This window comes from Acipenser ruthenus, chromosome 11 (genome assembly GCF_902713425.1).
Source record: "Acipenser ruthenus chromosome 11, fAciRut3.2 maternal haplotype, whole genome shotgun sequence".
Classification (NCBI taxonomy): domain Eukaryota; kingdom Metazoa; phylum Chordata; class Actinopteri; order Acipenseriformes; family Acipenseridae; genus Acipenser; species Acipenser ruthenus.
This window is the reverse complement of record NC_081199.1, coordinates 41,187,092-41,205,650: the sequence shown is the minus strand read 5'-3', so window position 1 is coordinate 41,205,650 and position 18,559 is coordinate 41,187,092. Positions and strand designations below refer to the sequence as shown.

Here is an 18,559-nt window from a genome sequence, read left to right as displayed (position 1 = left end):
TCTTTCACGCAGCTGAACTGAGATGGGTTCCATGTGTTCTTGCTCCTGGAACAGCCATTGCTGACATTTTCCAGGATATGAATAACACTTCCTTAAAAGGACTTGAACATTTCTGTACTGGATGAATCGTACATCTAAAACAACATTGATCTCTTCTTCAACACAGTTCACATCCAAGAATTAACATTTTTTTTCATTTTTTTTTCTTAAGTAGCACATTATTGCTGGGATTATAAGGATTTACTGGTGCATTATAAAGGATTTACAGCTATAGCTACAGTTAATTAAAAAGGTATGCCAATGGGTTTTAAAACCTTTGTTTTATATTCATTGCATTATATAAACAGAAGCCTGCGTTTTAGTGGTTGGGGCTGACTTCAAGCCCAGTATCTTATTTGTTATTCGTCAAACAATATGTCCAATGATCAGCAAGGAAAGGATTTATATCTTACCTCAATCCATTAAGTCCCCTCTGTGCGCAAGAGTTCGCCTCCCCAGCCTCAACCTGCTTTTTGGCTTTATCTAACAGGAAGGGCAGCTACCCTGCAAGCTAATTTATGGGCAGTGTTACCTCGAAATGTGAGGCCAAAGGCTAAGTGAATTTAGATCTGATCTTTCTGCTAGGAATAAAAAACTTAAAGAGAAAGATATATATATATATATATATATATATATATATATATATATATATATATATATAACAATGCAGATTCGGTGTATTTAAGTTTCTGAGATCAATATACAGTAGTAGGGGGAGCTCCCGATATGCCCTATAGTCTGGAGGTCACCGGTTTCAGTCCAGGCTATTCCACTGCCGACCATGGATGGGAGTTCCCAGATGGCGGCACATAATTGGCCAAGCACCGCCCCGGATTGGGGAGGGATTAGGTTAGCTAGGGTGTCCTCGGCTCACCACACACCAGCGACCTCTGTGGACTGGCCGGGCGCCTGTGGGCCTGCCTGTAAGTTGCCCAGAGCTGCATGGTCCTCCGACGCTGTAGCTCTGAGGTGACTGCTTGGCGGGCCTGCAGAGTGAAAAGAAGCGGCTGGCTGACGGCGCACGTTTCGGAGGACGCGTGTGTACGTCTTTGTCTCTCCCGAGTCAGTGCGGTGGTTGAAATAAAAATAATTGAGCATTTCAAATTGTGGAGAAAATCTGAAAAATAATTGGTGATTCCAAATTAATATAAAATAAATAAAAATAATACTACTACTAATAATAATAATATATGCAGTAGTAGCTTCTGTGAATACTTGTCAGCAGCTTATCAAATAGTTAAATCCGAACTACATTCATTAAACGTAAGGAATACAGTAAGATATAAAAAAGAAAAATTACATCAGCACTCAATTTTATAAGAAAGTCTACTTTTTATTTTCTGTCAAAAATGAGCAAAACCGAACACAATGTTGACAATTACATTCCATATTTAAGCGCTGGAACTTTTGTGTTTGAAGTTTTGTGTCCCGGAAGTGCATCTATATATTTTTTTCTATTTCTCAATACTGAGCTGAGGGTGATTGTCATTATCGTCATCATATACATCTTTTCAGTTAACACAGAATAATATAAAGAACAGCTAGAAAGAAGATCTTTAATTGTGATGTCTTTGGGCCAGTATTGGCCCAAAATGTGTCTAACATATACCATCCTATGCATTAAAAATTACTGTGTATGTGTGCAGTGAGAAAGAGAATCTTTGTCCTATTGAATAAACTTTGTTTTTTTGATTCCCATCTGACTAAGATATTCATAAAAAAAGATTTTAAAGCATAAAAATGTCATCCATGAATGGAAAATAAAAAGACGTAAGAGAAGTGTAAATGTTCCATAATGTTTACATTACATTCCAGACAAATTCAGCACCTGATCATCAAACACATCAGCACCAGTACGCCAAATCATGCAGCATTTTCTTTTCTTAAAAAAAAAAAGACTACTTCAAGATTCTCTTTGTATCAAAAGCATCTGCAGGTACAGTGTAAGGTTCAGTATTCCCTTAGCTTCTAGTTGGCCGTGGTTATCTCCAAATTCTCTTCAGAGGTAAATGTTGGTGTTCATTACTTTTCACTTAGGTTCCGACCGCTGCCAGGACCCTGGGATTAACCGTCACTGAAAAAAAGAGGACCCTGTTACTATAGCAATGGCCCGCCCTGCCACCCTTTTTTCACACTCAATCACAACCTGTAAAAGAACTTCCCTCTTCCTCACACACTCCCTAACTGCCAGTTGCAGACACTCTGGAACTCTGTACTGACATTTTAACAGTGATAACTTGGCAATACAGTCGGAGCCACCTAATCGGGATACTGATAATCGGGATTGCTGCTTAAATGGGATACAAATCTGGGGACGGTTCTTCCCAATGCCATTTATGTCATTTAATTGAGACGTGACTTCGTTTAATTGGGATACAGTATTTTCAAATGATGAACGTAGATTGCTTTTCAGAGCAAGACAGGTTTGCGTAGCACAGAAGCAATAGCTCTCGTTCATTGGGACAGCTGCTTATTCCAGGATTTTTTTTACTTCTGCCGAGGCGTCGCGATAAAGTGGCGGTGACTGTATTCAAAGTTCCGAGTTGGGTAGCATTTTAAAAACATGATTTTTGCAGAGGTAGAGCTGTATACTTGTATAGCTTTATGGGTCACCTTCAGGACAGTATCATTATTATATAGTTTCCATTTGTGAAACTTTAAAGAAAGTTAATAAAGAATAATGCTTATTAATAACCTCCTAGGTGCTTTTTGAAATGACTGAACCCTCTCTAAAACAGCTGAAAGGGGCTTTATGAACTGATTTAATTAATCAAAATAAGCTTTAACAAAACATTCCTAAAGTTGTGTGAGTAAAGCCCTACATTTCTAAAGTTTGGGGACAATATTGTAAGCATTTTTACAAAATAGCCATTTTTTTTATCTTAGTTTTGTTATTTTACAATCAAAACTGCTTTTTCTTTTTTAGAATTCCAATACTTCTGTTCTAGACTCTTAATTGTTCTATTTTTCCATCTAGTTTTTCTGTTTTTCTAATTAAAACCGCATCTTTTGTCTCTTTTAATTCTGTTTTTAATTTAGTGGTTTAATTGTTTATTTATATAGATTTTTTTTTTGTGTGTGTGACATGCTTTGGGATCCTTGTGATGAAAGGTGCTATAGAAATGTGAATAGTATTGTACTGTAGTTTATAATATCCCACTGAGATCGATCTGAACATTGTATTGCAGTAGCATACTGTACACCTTACTAAACATCGCCTGGATTCTATACTGTTTCTTCATGTTTTTTTTTTTGTTCGCTTAAGCTTCAGGCACCAGCAACTCATCACATGCAGCTTTTATTTTTGAACAATGCAGGGATGTCTTACCGGAAGCACAGGCCTTCTCACACTCTGCCTGGGTTTCGAACCTGTTTTCATTTCCTCCGCATCCTCCATACCAGAACCGCGTGCAGCTCGATGTCTGGGCATCAAAGTGCCACTTCAGGACGAATTTCGTACATGAGCCTTCCTCCTTCTGCAGCTGGCAAACATACCCCACTATAAAATAACACAGTGTAAACATATTACTATACACACAGATAAGCTTTCTGGAGTAACATATATGTTACATCAAGGAAACTTCTCAAACTCCATAGAGAACTGTGTTAAAATGTCTGTAAAATGTAATTAAAAAGTTGTGACCGAAGGGGATATCAATACATTAAAGCCCACAATTACACATCTGTCAATGTCGATGCACTCTGTTTCAAGAAAAACAAAACAAACAAGCATCATGTTGCATTAATATTATTGCATTGAAGATACAGTAAGGTTCACCCCCCAATATGCATTTATCTTTTCCCAATTCATTCTTTTTGCAGAGCAAAGTAAATAGGTGAATTAGAAAGAATTACATTTTAAAACCCAAATAAACGATCCATTTTTTAGCTGAAATGTTATTTGAGGCACCTTTCAATAAAGTGAATCAGCACAGTGTAAAATGTTCCACGACTGTTAATCTCCGTGGTACACTTTTCAAGGGCCAGTTATAAATTAATACTGCTTCACATTACTTTATTGCAATATTTTTCAAATATGTAATGGTGCCGGAGCCAAATTGTGAAATAAGGGAAAAAAATATGTAGAATAAGATACGTTAACACACTTGAAATGATTGAGTTCATAAAGAGAACATTGTGGTCTATTAAAGATGATATTTAGTATTGCAGTATCTTCAGTACTAAAAATAAAGGAATACCTTATGTGAAGCGCAGCTCTGAAATGACTGATCATGGGCTCTCTAGATCAAATATTAACTTAATTTGGACCTCAGAGTCAAAGTAAAACTATTGTCAATGTATTATAAATGTCTTAACATTTTCAAGTGCTGCAATCTGATTATATATTATTACAGGGAAAGTTTTACAGAAACTGGATAAATGCTGTGCTTTGTCCAGAGTACTGTTTTATCCCAAGCACAAAAAAAAAAAAATCTCTATTTTGTTTTTGTCTTGGCCAGACTTGGTTTATTTTGGCAGGGATATAATTGAATTTCTTTAGCCCGCTTTTCTTTGAAGTGTATCGTTCTTGGTTTGAATTGGAACCGGACCTGCACTGTAACACATTACTCTGTGCTCTCAATTCTCAGCCATGTTTGAAGAAAACCTTTTGGGAAATGGCTGGAACTCTCCCACGAGCTGCTGTAAATTCAATGAGCAATTGTTTTTATTATTTCTTTCTCAGGGAGAGACAGATATAATTGATATTGAATTGCTTCACTTACTCACATTATATTTTTACATTATTTAATATGAAAGTAACATTATTCTCTAGGTTTGTTAAACTACCTTAAATAGGTCAAACACACTATTCAAACCATACCTGAGGCCATACTCCACTAAGCTCCACGTTCTGATTGGAACTAATGACTTCATAAATGAAAGTTTTACATGCAAAAAAGTGACTTTTTCCATAATAAGATCCACATTTTAAATAGCAACTCCCTGATTCCTTTAAAATGTGGAAACACTGAGAATATGCTCACCAGATTACGTATTTTCTGCTTTAAACTGTTTAACTAAACATGTTGCCAATCAAAACAAAATTACCAAAGAACTGTTTCATATATGGCACACTATGCCATGCATGATGATGACTTGGAAAAGACAAGTGGAAGATTTAACAACTTAGTTTTCATTCGCAAAACTGGCTTCAAACTGACTTCCCATTGTACTGCTTCTAAAAATAAGAATGACTCATAGGGTTTCATATATCTCAGTTCTGTTTAAAGTGTGAATGGAAGACTGGAACAAATTGTGTGTGGGGGTGTGTGTTTCTTGATTGGTACCAGATATGGTGGTCTTTTAGAAGCAGCTTTCAGAGCAGGATGTCTCATCTTCAAAGCAAGCAATGCAGCATTGCCAGATTTTGGTCTGGCGACAATAACCTTGGTGGTCATTGACTATATTGATGAGTGTGCAAAACCATGTAATTTAAAGTTCAGGTTTGTGTATTTGGATAATGATCTGGTTCCAGTCCATCTGTCCTACTTGGGTTTGTTCTGGCTTTAGCCAGACTTTCAAAGGAGACACCAAACACTTCATTGAAAACAATTAAAGTCTACAAACTGTAAAACTCATGCCAATTAACTTCACCATGCAACAAACATGCAATCGCCTAGCAGCTTGAACTATAGTGGAAGCATTGTGTTGGTATCTGTTGTATTAAGCATGTAGCAGTGTGATATGTTTCCAAATCAATAAGAAAGAATGATATTTCCCCTCCCTCTAGTTTATCTTGCTAAAGTCAGCTGCTTGTGTTTACCTGGGAATGATTTATCTTCTAGCTCAGGCTGCTGCATTCTGCTCGCTGAGGCTGTAGAAAAAAATGTTTGTTGTTTTTTAAAGCAGACATCATTCCTGAAAACTTGAAAACTGCAGCATGCTTTTACATTTGGTTAAAATATTGTTGCAATGACGTTGTGCAGCCACTTTCTAGTACTTACATGGGTTTAAGCACTGGTTAATGCACTGGGTTTCAGACTCGAATTTATTGGCATTCCCTCCGCACCCACCGTACCAGAACTGGGTACAGATCCCGCTTTTCTTGTCAAAGAACCATTTAGCCTGATACTCTTTGCACTGCATTCCGGAGTCAAAATCAAATGCACATGGATCGGTATGCTCATTAGCTAAAACATGCAAGAACAAAAACAGAAATTAAAATATATATACAGCTATGGCCAAAAGTTTTGCATCACGGATTGAGACATAATAAAAGAAAAAAAAACTATATGAATATCAATTAGATCTTTTATTTTACATCATGTAATCAAAGAAACTACAAAATTATATTGCAATAATAATAGATTATTACAGTTAGATTATGAAATGTCAAATTTTTCCATTTTTGTCTGTTGTTCATTAAATATTTGGAAAACTATAAAGTGGTATTTAATTCAATATATTATCGTAACATTATTCAACAGGTTTGATTCAAAGATTCATTCATTTTATAGGATGATGCAAAATCTTTGGCTGTAGCTGTATATATAAAAAGAGCCATTTTTCATACACTGGGGTCTATGTTTCAAAGCCTGGTAAATTCCTATACTTTCAATATTTCTTATAAGTAGTACCAGTAGACAGTAAAATAGTGGAGTTCAAAAATTCACATTCCAAATTACTCTGCATAACACCATTTACTCAAGTTCTGAAAATCAGACCCATGGAGCTCATATATTAGTATTTTTAGTTTCTTATTTGATATCATGCAATAGCCCATTCCTTTACTGCATATCTGACAGCATTTGCTGCCCCTTGTGAACATGCGTACATGGTAGCTGATAAACGAGTCCCCTTTCAGACAGTACTTGTGGTTGTTGTAAGTAGGTTTGACTGTATTCTGTACAGTTGGCTACAGAGCGATACAATATTTTAAAGGAGTGATTGTATCACTCGGGCTGAGCTGCAAATTGGCAATTAAAATGATCTGAACATATTCTGGCCATATTGAAGTACCGAATGATAGCATAATGAAAATGTGACATTTTACTTAAAACCTCATGAGAGTGCTTATGAAACAAATGAAGCTAAATATGATGAGAACTTTCTGGAAAATGATAGGGTAACACCTTACATGAAGTGTCTCTAATTAGTGTGTACTTACATAGTAAATACATGTGTACTTACACATAATTACATTGTTATCATGCATAGTTACAATGTACTTAATGTGTACATCTTTTTGCATGCTATATGTAAGTACACAATTGTATCAGAAAAGGGTTAGGGTTAGGGATAGGGATAGGGAGGTTAGGGTTATATTGTGCAAAAAGAATTACACATTAAGGACATTGTAACTATGCATAATAACACTAATCCTGTGTAAGTATGCATGCATTTACAAAGCACATTAATTAGAGACACTTACTGTAAAATGTTACCAATGGTGTTTAATCATAAAATAAGTCTGCATCCCTACAACCTTTAGCTTTGAAAGACAACCAATTTGAGAGTGGTGATACTGCTGCCAGTGCTTTTAAGAGGTACAATTGATTTTAAAACCGTAGTTATCTCTCCTTTCCCGGCAAGTGCTAAACAAGAAGCCCACATATAACCGTTTCTGTATACTACACTTAAGTACGTTGCTCTATACAGTTTATAGCAATCAATTACTATTAAGTCTGCCAGGTCCCACTGGGAGGACAGAAGAGAAAGGGTTAAAATGTGGTGTTTTTTTAGCTGCTGTAATTGCGAGGTCCATGCTGAAGCAATCACCGTCTTGTATACAGTCCAATTTCCAGAAAGTGGGGTATTATTAAAAACAAAACTACACTGCATAAAAACCGCTTAATCAGTCCTGCATTTCTTTTTGAGAGAAATAACTCAGGGGGGATCTTAACTAATCTTAAACTAATAACAAAAGCCTTAATATGTTCAAGATTTCTTTTTGGCATACTTCACAAATACATTTTCTTTCCCTGTGTGTTGGGGTGGGGGTGGGGTCATGGTCATAGGATATATAGTATATATTGGATATCCAATATGGTTTCCATTTCAAAGAAACATATATATTCCTGATAAATATTTATAATTAAAATATTTGCTCAACATCAATCTCATTAGAATCAAGTAACCTTAAAGGGGATGTGAATTTAGCAACAGTGTATATATATATAAAATTCTATTTTATTTTATTTTTGCACATTCCCGCAGATACGTCTTGCAGTAGTTTCACGTCTTTAATACTATCAGTCTGTATTTGGCTGTCAACGTAATATTCTCTGGTTATAATGCATTTTAAAAAAGAAGCAGCTCTAACTGTGCCTCAGCCAGTGGTTCATAGGCTGCATTGTAGGCACTGACCTGTTTCTGGCATCTCCAGCGGGTCAGTGTTCACAATTAAATTGGCCTCAGCAGCTTTATTCTCAGCTTTTTCTGAAAGACACAAAATACAAAGTATGAGAACAGGCTGAGGTCATCCATGGTTTCCCTAATATAGATTTACCATGGTAGGTATATGTGCTTTTCACCTGGATATTATTATTATTATTTATTTCTTAGCAGACGCCCTTATCCAGGGCAACTTACAATTGTTACAAGATATCAACATATACAGATATCACATTATTTTTTACATACAATTACCCATTTATACAGTTAGGTTTTTACTGGAACAATCTAGGTGAAGTACCTTGCTCAAGGGTACAGCAGCAGTGTCCCCCACCTGGGATGGAACCCACGACCCTCCGGTCCAGAGTCCAGAGCCCTAACCACTACTCCACACTGCTGACCTGATATACCTTAGCCAAGTTTATATTTACATACTTTACCATAGTTCCAAATGACCATGCTTGCCTGTGTGCTCTTGATGTGCTTTTATTATGCTTTCCTACACTTTGCCATATTTTTTATCATGGTTTTAAAAATGGATGTTCCTAACCAGTGTAAGGAGTTAAGTGTAACCCCTTTAATTTTCTTTATGTAAAATATTATTTAATGCTGCAATTATTTCAATTCTGTTATAAGGGAAGTGTTTTGATGTACCAATTTAGTGCAGGTAGTTGGGCGAGCCCTCAGCTCTATTCTGGGGACCTCTTTATTTACAGTCTCTGTTGGGGTCCTTTGATGTTACGCACTGACGTGCCGGCACATTGTGGACAATGTCTCAGGAATGTCTCTGATTAAAAGTAATTGTTATAACTGTTTTCTGAATACTAAAATTGCATAATATGAAGTATATTGTGTAAGAATATGTTACAGTTATTGTTAAGTGAGTTTGAGATGTTTTTGTATGGACACGCTGGTTAAAAATGCGATAGTTAAAATGTGTTCGTTTAAAATCGAGATTCCACGTGGTGCAGTAATATAAAAAAAAGCCTAATGAAAGTTACCGATGCAATTCAAGGGATGGCATCCCAGCATGTCCTGATAGAAAGCAAGGCAATGAAACTCACTGGTGCTGATGATCCCCTTGTATGTGACTTTGACGTGGGTCCTGAGGTATCCAGTGATGACTACGTGATACCGCTGGCTGCTGTCCAGTCCTTCGATGAACAGCTCGCTGCCCGTCACATTCTTTCTCAGCACGGGGGAGTGGTCTCCCAGTTTCTTTACGATTACTTCGTAATGGTAATCCTGCTTACTATCTGGGCTGACCCAGTGCAAGACCAGGCTGGTTGAACTGATGTTAACAGCTTGTATTTCGCCAGCCTCCACTTCTAGATTAAGCAAAAAGCAGTACATGTTACGATAAATATAAATCTATTGACATACTGCACTTTAAAGTAATGGTTGGTGGCAGGTTATTCTAATTTATTTTGAATACTGACATACCTTTGTGTGTATTCACTGGAACTGATTGGTTCTCCTTGCCCTTTCTACAAAAAAACAAAACAAATAAAACAACAACAAAAAAATCAGAAATGTTTTTACTTTGATGAATTAACCTGTTAACATAACCTGCTAGAAAAAAAAAAGAAAAAATGCACAAGACATTGATAAATAAAGTATGAATTATTCACCTGGGTCATTCTTTGTCATCAGAATAGTAGAAGGCTGTCACGGGACACATGCTGTTATGGTAGTTTCCCCTGTTTAGCGTCTGTAAATGAGTTGCATGGTTACACTTACATGTGCTTCTGTGAGTGTCTGAAAGGTCCCTTCCAGGGCTGGTCACTTTGGAACCAGTCACAGTTCTTGCTGATCTCTGGAGGCAGGTAGAAGGCGTTTTCAGCTGTATAAAGAAACAATGAATACAAAAAATAAAATACTTTTTTAGGAGACTTGAGGGGACCACAATCTATTCCAAAATGCTATATATTTAAAGCATATGTTCAAAGGGCTGTGTGGACTCACTCTATGGACCGTCATACTCACCACTAACAAGTTTAGGGAGCAAACGGCCAAATAGCTGCATACGCTCTTCGTAAAAGTCAGATGACCTCTCGACTCTCTTAAAGAAGACATCGGTGGGTTCACTGGCCAGGACTGAGAGGTCCTGGATGCTCACTTTGCTGCCGATGCCCAGCACCACAATGAAGAAGCCTTTGCACTTGGCATCGACCACGATCTTCTGCAGTCTCTCAGCCTCATCCTCCATCACTTCTCCCGTCACCATCAGCACAATCACCTTCAGGTTGCGGGGATGTGGCACCGCCTCGAAGACATGCTCGATGGTGTACTTTATGGCACTGCCCAGGGCCCGCACCCCTTCCAGCTGGGGCATTTTGTTCTGAAGGAAGTTCCTGATGTCCTCTTTTGATCCGTATTCCGTCAGTCTGATGTCCACCTTGGCTGGCGGCAGGATTCTGTTCTGTTTATATTCGTAGGGGGCGTGCTGGACAACAGATACTCGGGCATGGTGCTCAGATGTTTTGGGGTCTGATGCAATTTCCAGCTGGTCTACGATGTGGGAGACATACCGTTTCATCTCCACAAACTGTCTCGGACTGGTGCTCTCGGAGCTGTCCATAAGGAAGGCGATATCAATGTCGACGTCCGTTGTGGGGGACCTCCTATCTCTCGTGGTTTGAGGGAGTATGAAGTCACAGGTGGAATCAGGGCTGCAGAAATCTGGAAGGGAATTTTGTTTTTAAATCGTAAGGCGCTGCCAAAATACATATTAATGTTTGGAACGAACCCCATTCAAGTATCACATAACTGTCAGTATTTCAGAAACAGATAATGTTACGTAAGCAAATAGAAAAGACTTACCTAAACAGACGTGGCAGTTAATAACTTTTTGGATGGTTTGGTTGAATTGTGCTGGTCCAGAAGGAAGCACAAGAACTTGTGCCAGTCCAGTGCCGTTGATCTGTGAGAGAGAAATGAATAACAGCATTAAAAGCATTTAAAAAGCCTGGGCGCACTTCCAATAAGTAGCTTAGCATGACATTCAATCAGAAACTGTGATTTGGGCAAATAAACGTATTCATATTTTTGCCATTGGCAACTTCAGTATCCTTTTGGGAGGAATTTGATGTTATTTACCTGTGGAGGGAAAAAAATTAAATAACGTTTAAAGATTTAAGTTGTTATATATTCCCCTTGCAAACATGTGGTTTAAATGATCAGTACAGAGACATTTTTTTCTTACTTTATTAGTGTTATTTTTGTCTGAAAGGGAATAAAAAAAAAAACACACACATTTTAAAATGAAAAAGAATCGGGCTCCTCACAGGCCCCTAAGTGAAATATCTGGTATTGAGTGCATCTTTAATATCTGATATCTGAACAATCCTGCTAATGACGTTTCAGTGAAAACAGCTGTGAGAATCCAGCCCACGGTGCTGTTTGGGGAATGAATGGGGAGCTCCACCCACCTGCACAGCTCGGTTCAGCACCCCATCATCCCGGTTGGTGAGGAAGACAGAGGAGATCCCTGCTTCGTAGAGCTTCATGGTGGCAGCGCTGAGTGTGGGGGAGCTCTTGGTGGGCCCGTTGCTGAAGAAGATGGCCACTTTCCTCATGAGGAAGCCGCTGCGCACCCGCTTGAATGTGTTCCTGGCCACAAAGTTCATGGCGCTCTCCAGGCTGCGCTCCTTGCTGGTCTGCAGGTGCTGCAGGCCCTCGATCTGCTGGATCAGGGTCTTCTTCTTGTGATTGTCAGAGAAGCGAATCTCCGTCATCACCTCGTTGTTGTAGGTCACCACGGCGACCCGCGCCCCCCGCGGGCAGTTGCTCTCGGCGATGGTGAGGTTGCGCACAATGTTCAGAATGCTGCGCTTCATACGGTTGAACACCTCCCTAGTAACACCTTGGGAATTATCAATGGCGAATGCCAGCTCGGTTGGGTACAAAGGGCACTCCTGTGCACCTGAAAATACACACGCATTTTTAACACAATATACATTTTAAAGAAAATAGAATGCTGTATAATTAGTTGGGAGGCAAATCGGCTATAGGTGTGATTCACAGTTAGGACATTTATTGTAGTGTGGCCTGTTATAATAAAATGGTGAGTCCTTTTCTAAAATGTTGCAAGGTTCATAGGAGGAACCACTAATACTGAATGTTTTAGTACAGTTCGACTTGTTCAGCTAGTTTCTCAGTTGAAAAGCAAAAAGGTTGCACGCATATATGGGTTTACTGCTCAATGCACAATATATCTGTTCAAACATAATTTGGAACAACTTACCATAGCAGCAAGCTGTGAAGAGGAAAACAAGGAGAAAGAACAGTTTTAGTCATTTGAAAGGCAACATTAAAAGACCAATACAGTTGTACTGGATCCACAGTAAATTGCTTCAATAATAGTAAAACATGGACTAGAGCAGGGGTTCCCAAACTTTTTTTTACCTGAGGCTCACCAGTTCAGCTGCGTTAGCAGTGCGGCCCACTATTAGCACTGCTTGGGAAAATGTCAAATTAAAAACATTTTATATGTAACATTATAAATAAACCTAATCTAAACTGTCCTTTATTCATTTTAATAAATATTGTGAAAGATGGAAATCACATAGAATATGCACTGAGTGTAAATAACAGTTTTTGAAACAGTTTAATTTTAGTAAATAAAATAAATTGCAAAAACTAAACAGACGTTTTTATCAAACCTTTAAATTCAGTTATTTTTCTTGGTCATCAAACAAGAAAGAAGTGCATGTCTCTTATTATTCCCATTCCTAAATACCTGAACAGGAATCACTTTTGAGTAAAACCAGTACGACGTGCACAAAAACATAAATCTTAAATCCTAATTTCTGAACACTGTGTAACTAAAACGTCCAGCCATTACCTCTCACGCTGAACTGACATGCACAAAAAAAAAATGTGCAAAAAAACGATTTTTTTATTATTATTTTCCAACAAAACCCATTCTATCGTTATTTTATGACGACTGTGAACGAGCCAGTAATCAATAAAATAGCAGTATAACCAAACATTTTTTCTACAGTTTCAGCTGCCGCTGGCGCCTGCTTTTCACTATTAATAGAAAAAAGAATACATAGAATGTCATTGGACCACTTCTAAACTGCAGAGATATCAACCAGCATGAACCTCAAAGAACTTTAATACTTAGCTTACTCACTAATGATGTTAAAGAAAATAAACAAATCTGATAAGTCTCTAGGAACCATGAATTACAGTTGTGAAAATATTCACAGAGAGATGGCAAGCCAATAAACTTGGAAACCGAAATCATAGTTTTTGTTAGTCTGTACCAAATGTTCATGGGCACGAGTATTGCCCAATTGGAATGATATATCAAGCAACTTCAAGACAACGGTAGTCTTGTGCTTGTTTACAAGTATGGGTTAGAAATGGATTTATAATTAAAGTATACTTACGGCAATTTTCTTTAATGTTCCTGACAAGGTCACATTGCTGAAACAAAATGACAATTACAAAATAAACTTTTAAATGTGTACAGGTATTCAAAAAAAAAGGTAGTTATTAGTAACTCTTTCTGGTGACTTATTCTTAATGTACAGTAGTGGATAACTCAGTTTCAATGGTGTTTACAATATACTGTATTATAATGTATGTATACTAAAGACACATTGTGCACTTGTGTGTAACATCCTACAGAAACAGGTAAATGACATGGACTATTAATATTTTATTTTTCTTTTATCAACATACACCTACACTTATTCTATCTCTGTGCAGTTTTCAGTCCTTTTTTTTAAAACTACTGCAGAAGATGGGATGAGTAGTAACAGAAAACAAAGATCAATTCCATACCACAACACCTGGCCCTCTTGGTCCTTTCTGGCCCTGTAACCATAGAGATTCACAGACACATTACAGTGGAACGATTCTTGCCATTTATAAGTAATTATAACGTTAATTACAATGCCTTAATTGCATATTGTATGACTCTGTACTGCTACTGCCTGCTATTTTCAGTATGTTATGCTTTGTAACTCATTTATAGATGCATTTTGAATGATCTGTAACACATCTTTGATCTAAAACATTACCTGTGTTCTTGCTTTTTACATTTTTACAACCAATGTGCTGATTACGTCACTTGGAAAAATTGCTTGCTTTTGCAAAACATTTTTTTTTTTTTTAGAAACAGCAAATGACACAGTCAGTGGTTACATAGTTAAACAGCGTAAACTAAATGCTTACGTATGGTCCTGGGAATCCACCCTCTCCTTTTTGTCCAGGGTCACCAGGGTTCCCTGCATTTCCCTGCAATGCATCAAGACAGCTGGTTGTGAGCAAACCATATGCATATACAATGCAGTACTGGTTTATGTTTGCTATTACACACCATGCATTGCTGAGGGCCTCACAGCTTCCGGTTATTATCAGAACCATGTGAAGTAAGAGCTGACACCTGACCTGCATTAATATCATTCAGTGCTTATTTAAACTGCCTGGGGACAGTGGCAGGGTCATCAATCACACACAGCACCCACCCTTTGGCCCCGGTTTCCTTTCGGACCAAGTCCCCCTCTGGATCCAAAATCGCCAGCCTCTCCCTGTTGAAGACAGCTTCATGTTAAACAATCACAGCTTATCATTTTGCACTGCAAATGCAATGTAACGCTGTAATTCAATATCGTATTGTGTGAACAGCACATAGATAACATATTAAAAGTGTTATTTCTACCTTTGGACCTGGATATCCAGGGAATCCTGGGTCACCCTGGAATGAAATCAATAAAGAAAATCATCAAATTATATGAAGAGGAACTTTTATTGTGCTTCTAGATGACACCCTATTTACAGTATATATGGAGTTTGTATGTGGATATTTTGTACATAGATTAAACGCTATTCAGAATGTAGTTCCTAAAAACTGAGATCCTAAAGTTTGTTCTACCTTTTTAAGTTCTTCCTTCCCAAGTATAAGTCATATAGTAATGGTTGCAAGGTAAATTAACCATGGTATTATTACACAGTAATAACCACTTGAGAAATAACGCAATACTAGTACTGTGTGATGTGGATGAATAATAAAAAAAAAATGTTCTTGCAAATAGCAGGCAATTTAAAAAATATATATATATGTTTTTTTTTACTTTTTTTCCTTTGGGACCAGGCGTTCCGAAACCATCTCGACCATCTTCACCCTGTCAGATACAAATTCATTATTCATTTATATGAAGACACAAGAAGGTTCTTCCTTTAGACTCGTCCACTCTAGTAAAGTGCGTCAGCAGCAAGTGAAAATAACCAATCTTTGCAAATTGAGTTTGACGGTGCTGCAAAACAAATGAAACAAAAAAAAAAAAACAGTGAGATTATGAGCTGCACCAGACTGGAGTGTAGAAACTGATACTTACTGATTCTCCGCGAGGACCCACAGGCCCTGTGACTCCCTTGTCCCCTGGATCACCTGGCTCACCCTGCAGCAGATAACAAGATTAGAATCCAATCAATCCACCTGAGAATCACTCCATGCAAAAGATGGTACTCATGTTAACAAAGAGGGAGCAGCTCAGGATGAAACTGAATTTGGGACTGATACTAATGTTCTCCTGACTCTTTATTGCACTAAACATATTACTAAACACGCTGTCTTTCCAGAGAACTGCATAACTATTACATTGCACTTCCAGAACCATGGGCTGAATCCCAGCATCTCCACTGAGAACTTCTCACTGTATCTGGTTGTTCTATAATAGACAGTAAAACAAACACCACTTGGAGGTCAAAAAAGACAGCTGCTTGTCTGCAGATTTACAATGCTGACAGTGGAGTGTGCCACTGTGTGAAACACATTGGGTGTTAGTTGCTTTCTGCCAAAAGCAGCTTGCAATGTTTATAAATGTGTGCAATGGCTTGTAAAGGCTCCTGGAATGGGGTCAGGTAGTAAGTGTGAATGCTGTTCATGCCGCCACTCTATTGCTGTGTTTTGGGAAGTCTGTATCCTACCTTTCTTCCAGCAGGGCCAGGCCTGCCACGGTCTCCAGCCAGTCCCACAGGTCCTCCTGGTCCCTGATGAACAAAACAGAAACAAAACAAGTTAGAAGAAGTTAAAATAGTGACTTCCAGTGAGCAATAAAGTCATCAGCAACAATTTGCTACAATAAGCCTGAAATCCACTGAATATTTGTATAATATGTACAGAAAGATGCAATTCACAACACTAACGAATAGAGTGGCTGATCTAATAAGTGATGGACCGCATGGCCTCCCCTTGTTCGTAAATGTTCTTATGATCTGATACAGTACAGGCACAGTACATGAGAAATGCAGTGGATAGTAACTCCTTACCCTTGGTCCTGGGTTGCCACTCTCTCCTCTGATTCCAGGGGCTCCAGTAGGCCCTATTGGGCCCTAAATAGGAAAATAAAATATATCAATAAAATACAATGCAATACCCTGAAAAATGAATTGCATTTGATGCTGGTTACAAAGTTAAGAAATGTTTTAAAAGTGATACCTTACTTATGCAATTATTTCATATACTGTGTTCTTAATCTATCCTGAACCTTCTAAAAATGAATTCTACAATGGCCTGAATTAATAATTCTTTAAATATAAAGTGTTTTATATAGGTGTGCAGTTGCTGTATACTGAAACTCCCAACTGTTCAAGGCATTTCATTTGACACGTTCAATACAATAATGTTTTAAATACTTGTTTATATAGTATATTCTTTCTTGATGGAGGCTCCAACATATTCAACAGGGGTCATTTAATTTTTAATGTACATTTTGAAATTTGGATTTCCAACAGAAAAGGGAGGTTTCATGTCTTTTTTTATTAGAAATATGAAACTGTTCCAAGATAATGACAACATTTAACCCTTAACAACATCTTTCTTCATGGTCATTGCATGCCCAAGAAGGTTTCTCGCCAGTAGCACGTCAGACACGCGTACCTGTGAACCTCTCGTTCCTTGGTCTCCAGCGGAACCCCGGGGTCCTGGGGTACCTTTGGTACCCTAAAAATCAAGAGACGAGTGAGACTTCAGTGCAGTTCTGTGTGTGCATTTGTTGGGCCTTTGAGTACATTGAAAAGCAATGGACAGAGGAGGAAGCAATTTTGTTTCCCTTGGCATTTGTCAATATTTTAGCAGCAGTAAGGATTTCTCAAACTGCTGGCTTTAAAGATAAACAGAGAGAATAGCACTGGACAGATACCTCTGAACTCTAGCTGCCTTATAGTGTAGTGTATGTTTCCTCCAGTTCAGGATCAGGGCAACTATATTATTATTTTCCACAAATTCAACATAAAGGTGTTGGGCACCTTGCAAGTTACATACAAATACAGGATTCTATAGCTATAACCCATGTAATCTATCTCTTACCTTGTAAGTACATACAAATACAGGATTCTATAGCTATAACCCATGTAATCTATCTCTTACCTTGTAAGTACATACACATACAGGATTCTAAAACTATACATAACTTAATGTATCTCTTGCTACTTCAGTGCTTACTTGTGGTCCAGGAGGTCCTCGTCTTCCAAAGGATCCCTGCATAACATAAAACAACAGATTTAGCAATTCACTCGGATTTCTTCTTTGTATTTAACTCTGTTTCACTTACCGGAATATTAAACTGATTTTAAACATCTCAGAGCCATCGAGCAAGTTACACTGCTCAGGTCATCTTGGTCAGTTTGTACTGTTTGTTCCGAAAGTTTATTTTATTTTATTTATTTAATTTTTTATTAGACTGCTATAGGAAACTTAAAATGTTTTTTTTCAAGTTCTGTGAGGGTTCCAAAAACCAATGATGCCATCTCAAATTATTAAAGTATTAGAAGGGCTCAAATACTTTACATGCTGTTTTTTCCCCTCATTGTCTGTACTACTGTACTATAGAAAACAAAATAAACTAAACAGCTGCTTGAGGTTAGTGAAGACTGAAAATACAACCTTTTACAATCATGACCATGACTTTCCAGTGCTCCAAGGGAATGGTTGATTAGATGCCATTGGGAATAATAAATAAGATGGGATTTCAAACCTAATCCTTCTGAATTTGCATATTTGTCTTTGCTAATTCTCTTGATATTTGCAGGTCATTATGATCTGCAGCCCAGTGGAAATGGGTTCAGGTCCAGGATATAGTACAGAGCTGCTGGGATCTATCCAAGCTTTCAGCATGCTGGCACCAACAGAGCCTTGCCTTCTAAAAATCATATTCTACAATGGAACGAA

General features: G+C 37.8%; 1 protein-coding gene across 1 annotated transcript in view; it reads right to left on the bottom strand.

Moving 5' to 3' along the window:
• Window positions 1–1,351: 1,351 nt before the first annotated feature.
• The window catches only part of col6a3 (collagen, type VI, alpha 3), a 104,923-nt gene continuing 87,715 nt past the window's right edge, over window positions 1,352–18,559 (bottom strand). Inside the window, 23 exon segments of the mRNA XM_059033997.1 lie at window positions 1,352–2,113; window positions 3,368–3,538; window positions 5,804–5,854; window positions 5,985–6,170; window positions 8,347–8,418; window positions 9,438–9,701; window positions 9,817–9,860; window positions 10,114–10,216; window positions 10,360–11,055; window positions 11,197–11,296; window positions 11,805–12,298; window positions 12,620–12,631; window positions 13,773–13,809; window positions 14,170–14,202; window positions 14,563–14,625; window positions 14,856–14,918; window positions 15,050–15,085; window positions 15,462–15,512; window positions 15,726–15,788; window positions 16,318–16,380; window positions 16,660–16,722; window positions 17,270–17,332; window positions 17,834–17,869. Of these exon segments, the coding sequence (XP_058889980.1) occupies window positions 2,073–2,113; window positions 3,368–3,538; window positions 5,804–5,854; window positions 5,985–6,170; window positions 8,347–8,418; window positions 9,438–9,701; window positions 9,817–9,860; window positions 10,114–10,216; window positions 10,360–11,055; window positions 11,197–11,296; window positions 11,805–12,298; window positions 12,620–12,631; window positions 13,773–13,809; window positions 14,170–14,202; window positions 14,563–14,625; window positions 14,856–14,918; window positions 15,050–15,085; window positions 15,462–15,512; window positions 15,726–15,788; window positions 16,318–16,380; window positions 16,660–16,722; window positions 17,270–17,332; window positions 17,834–17,869 (2,805 nt within the window). The 3' untranslated portion in view covers window positions 1,352–2,072.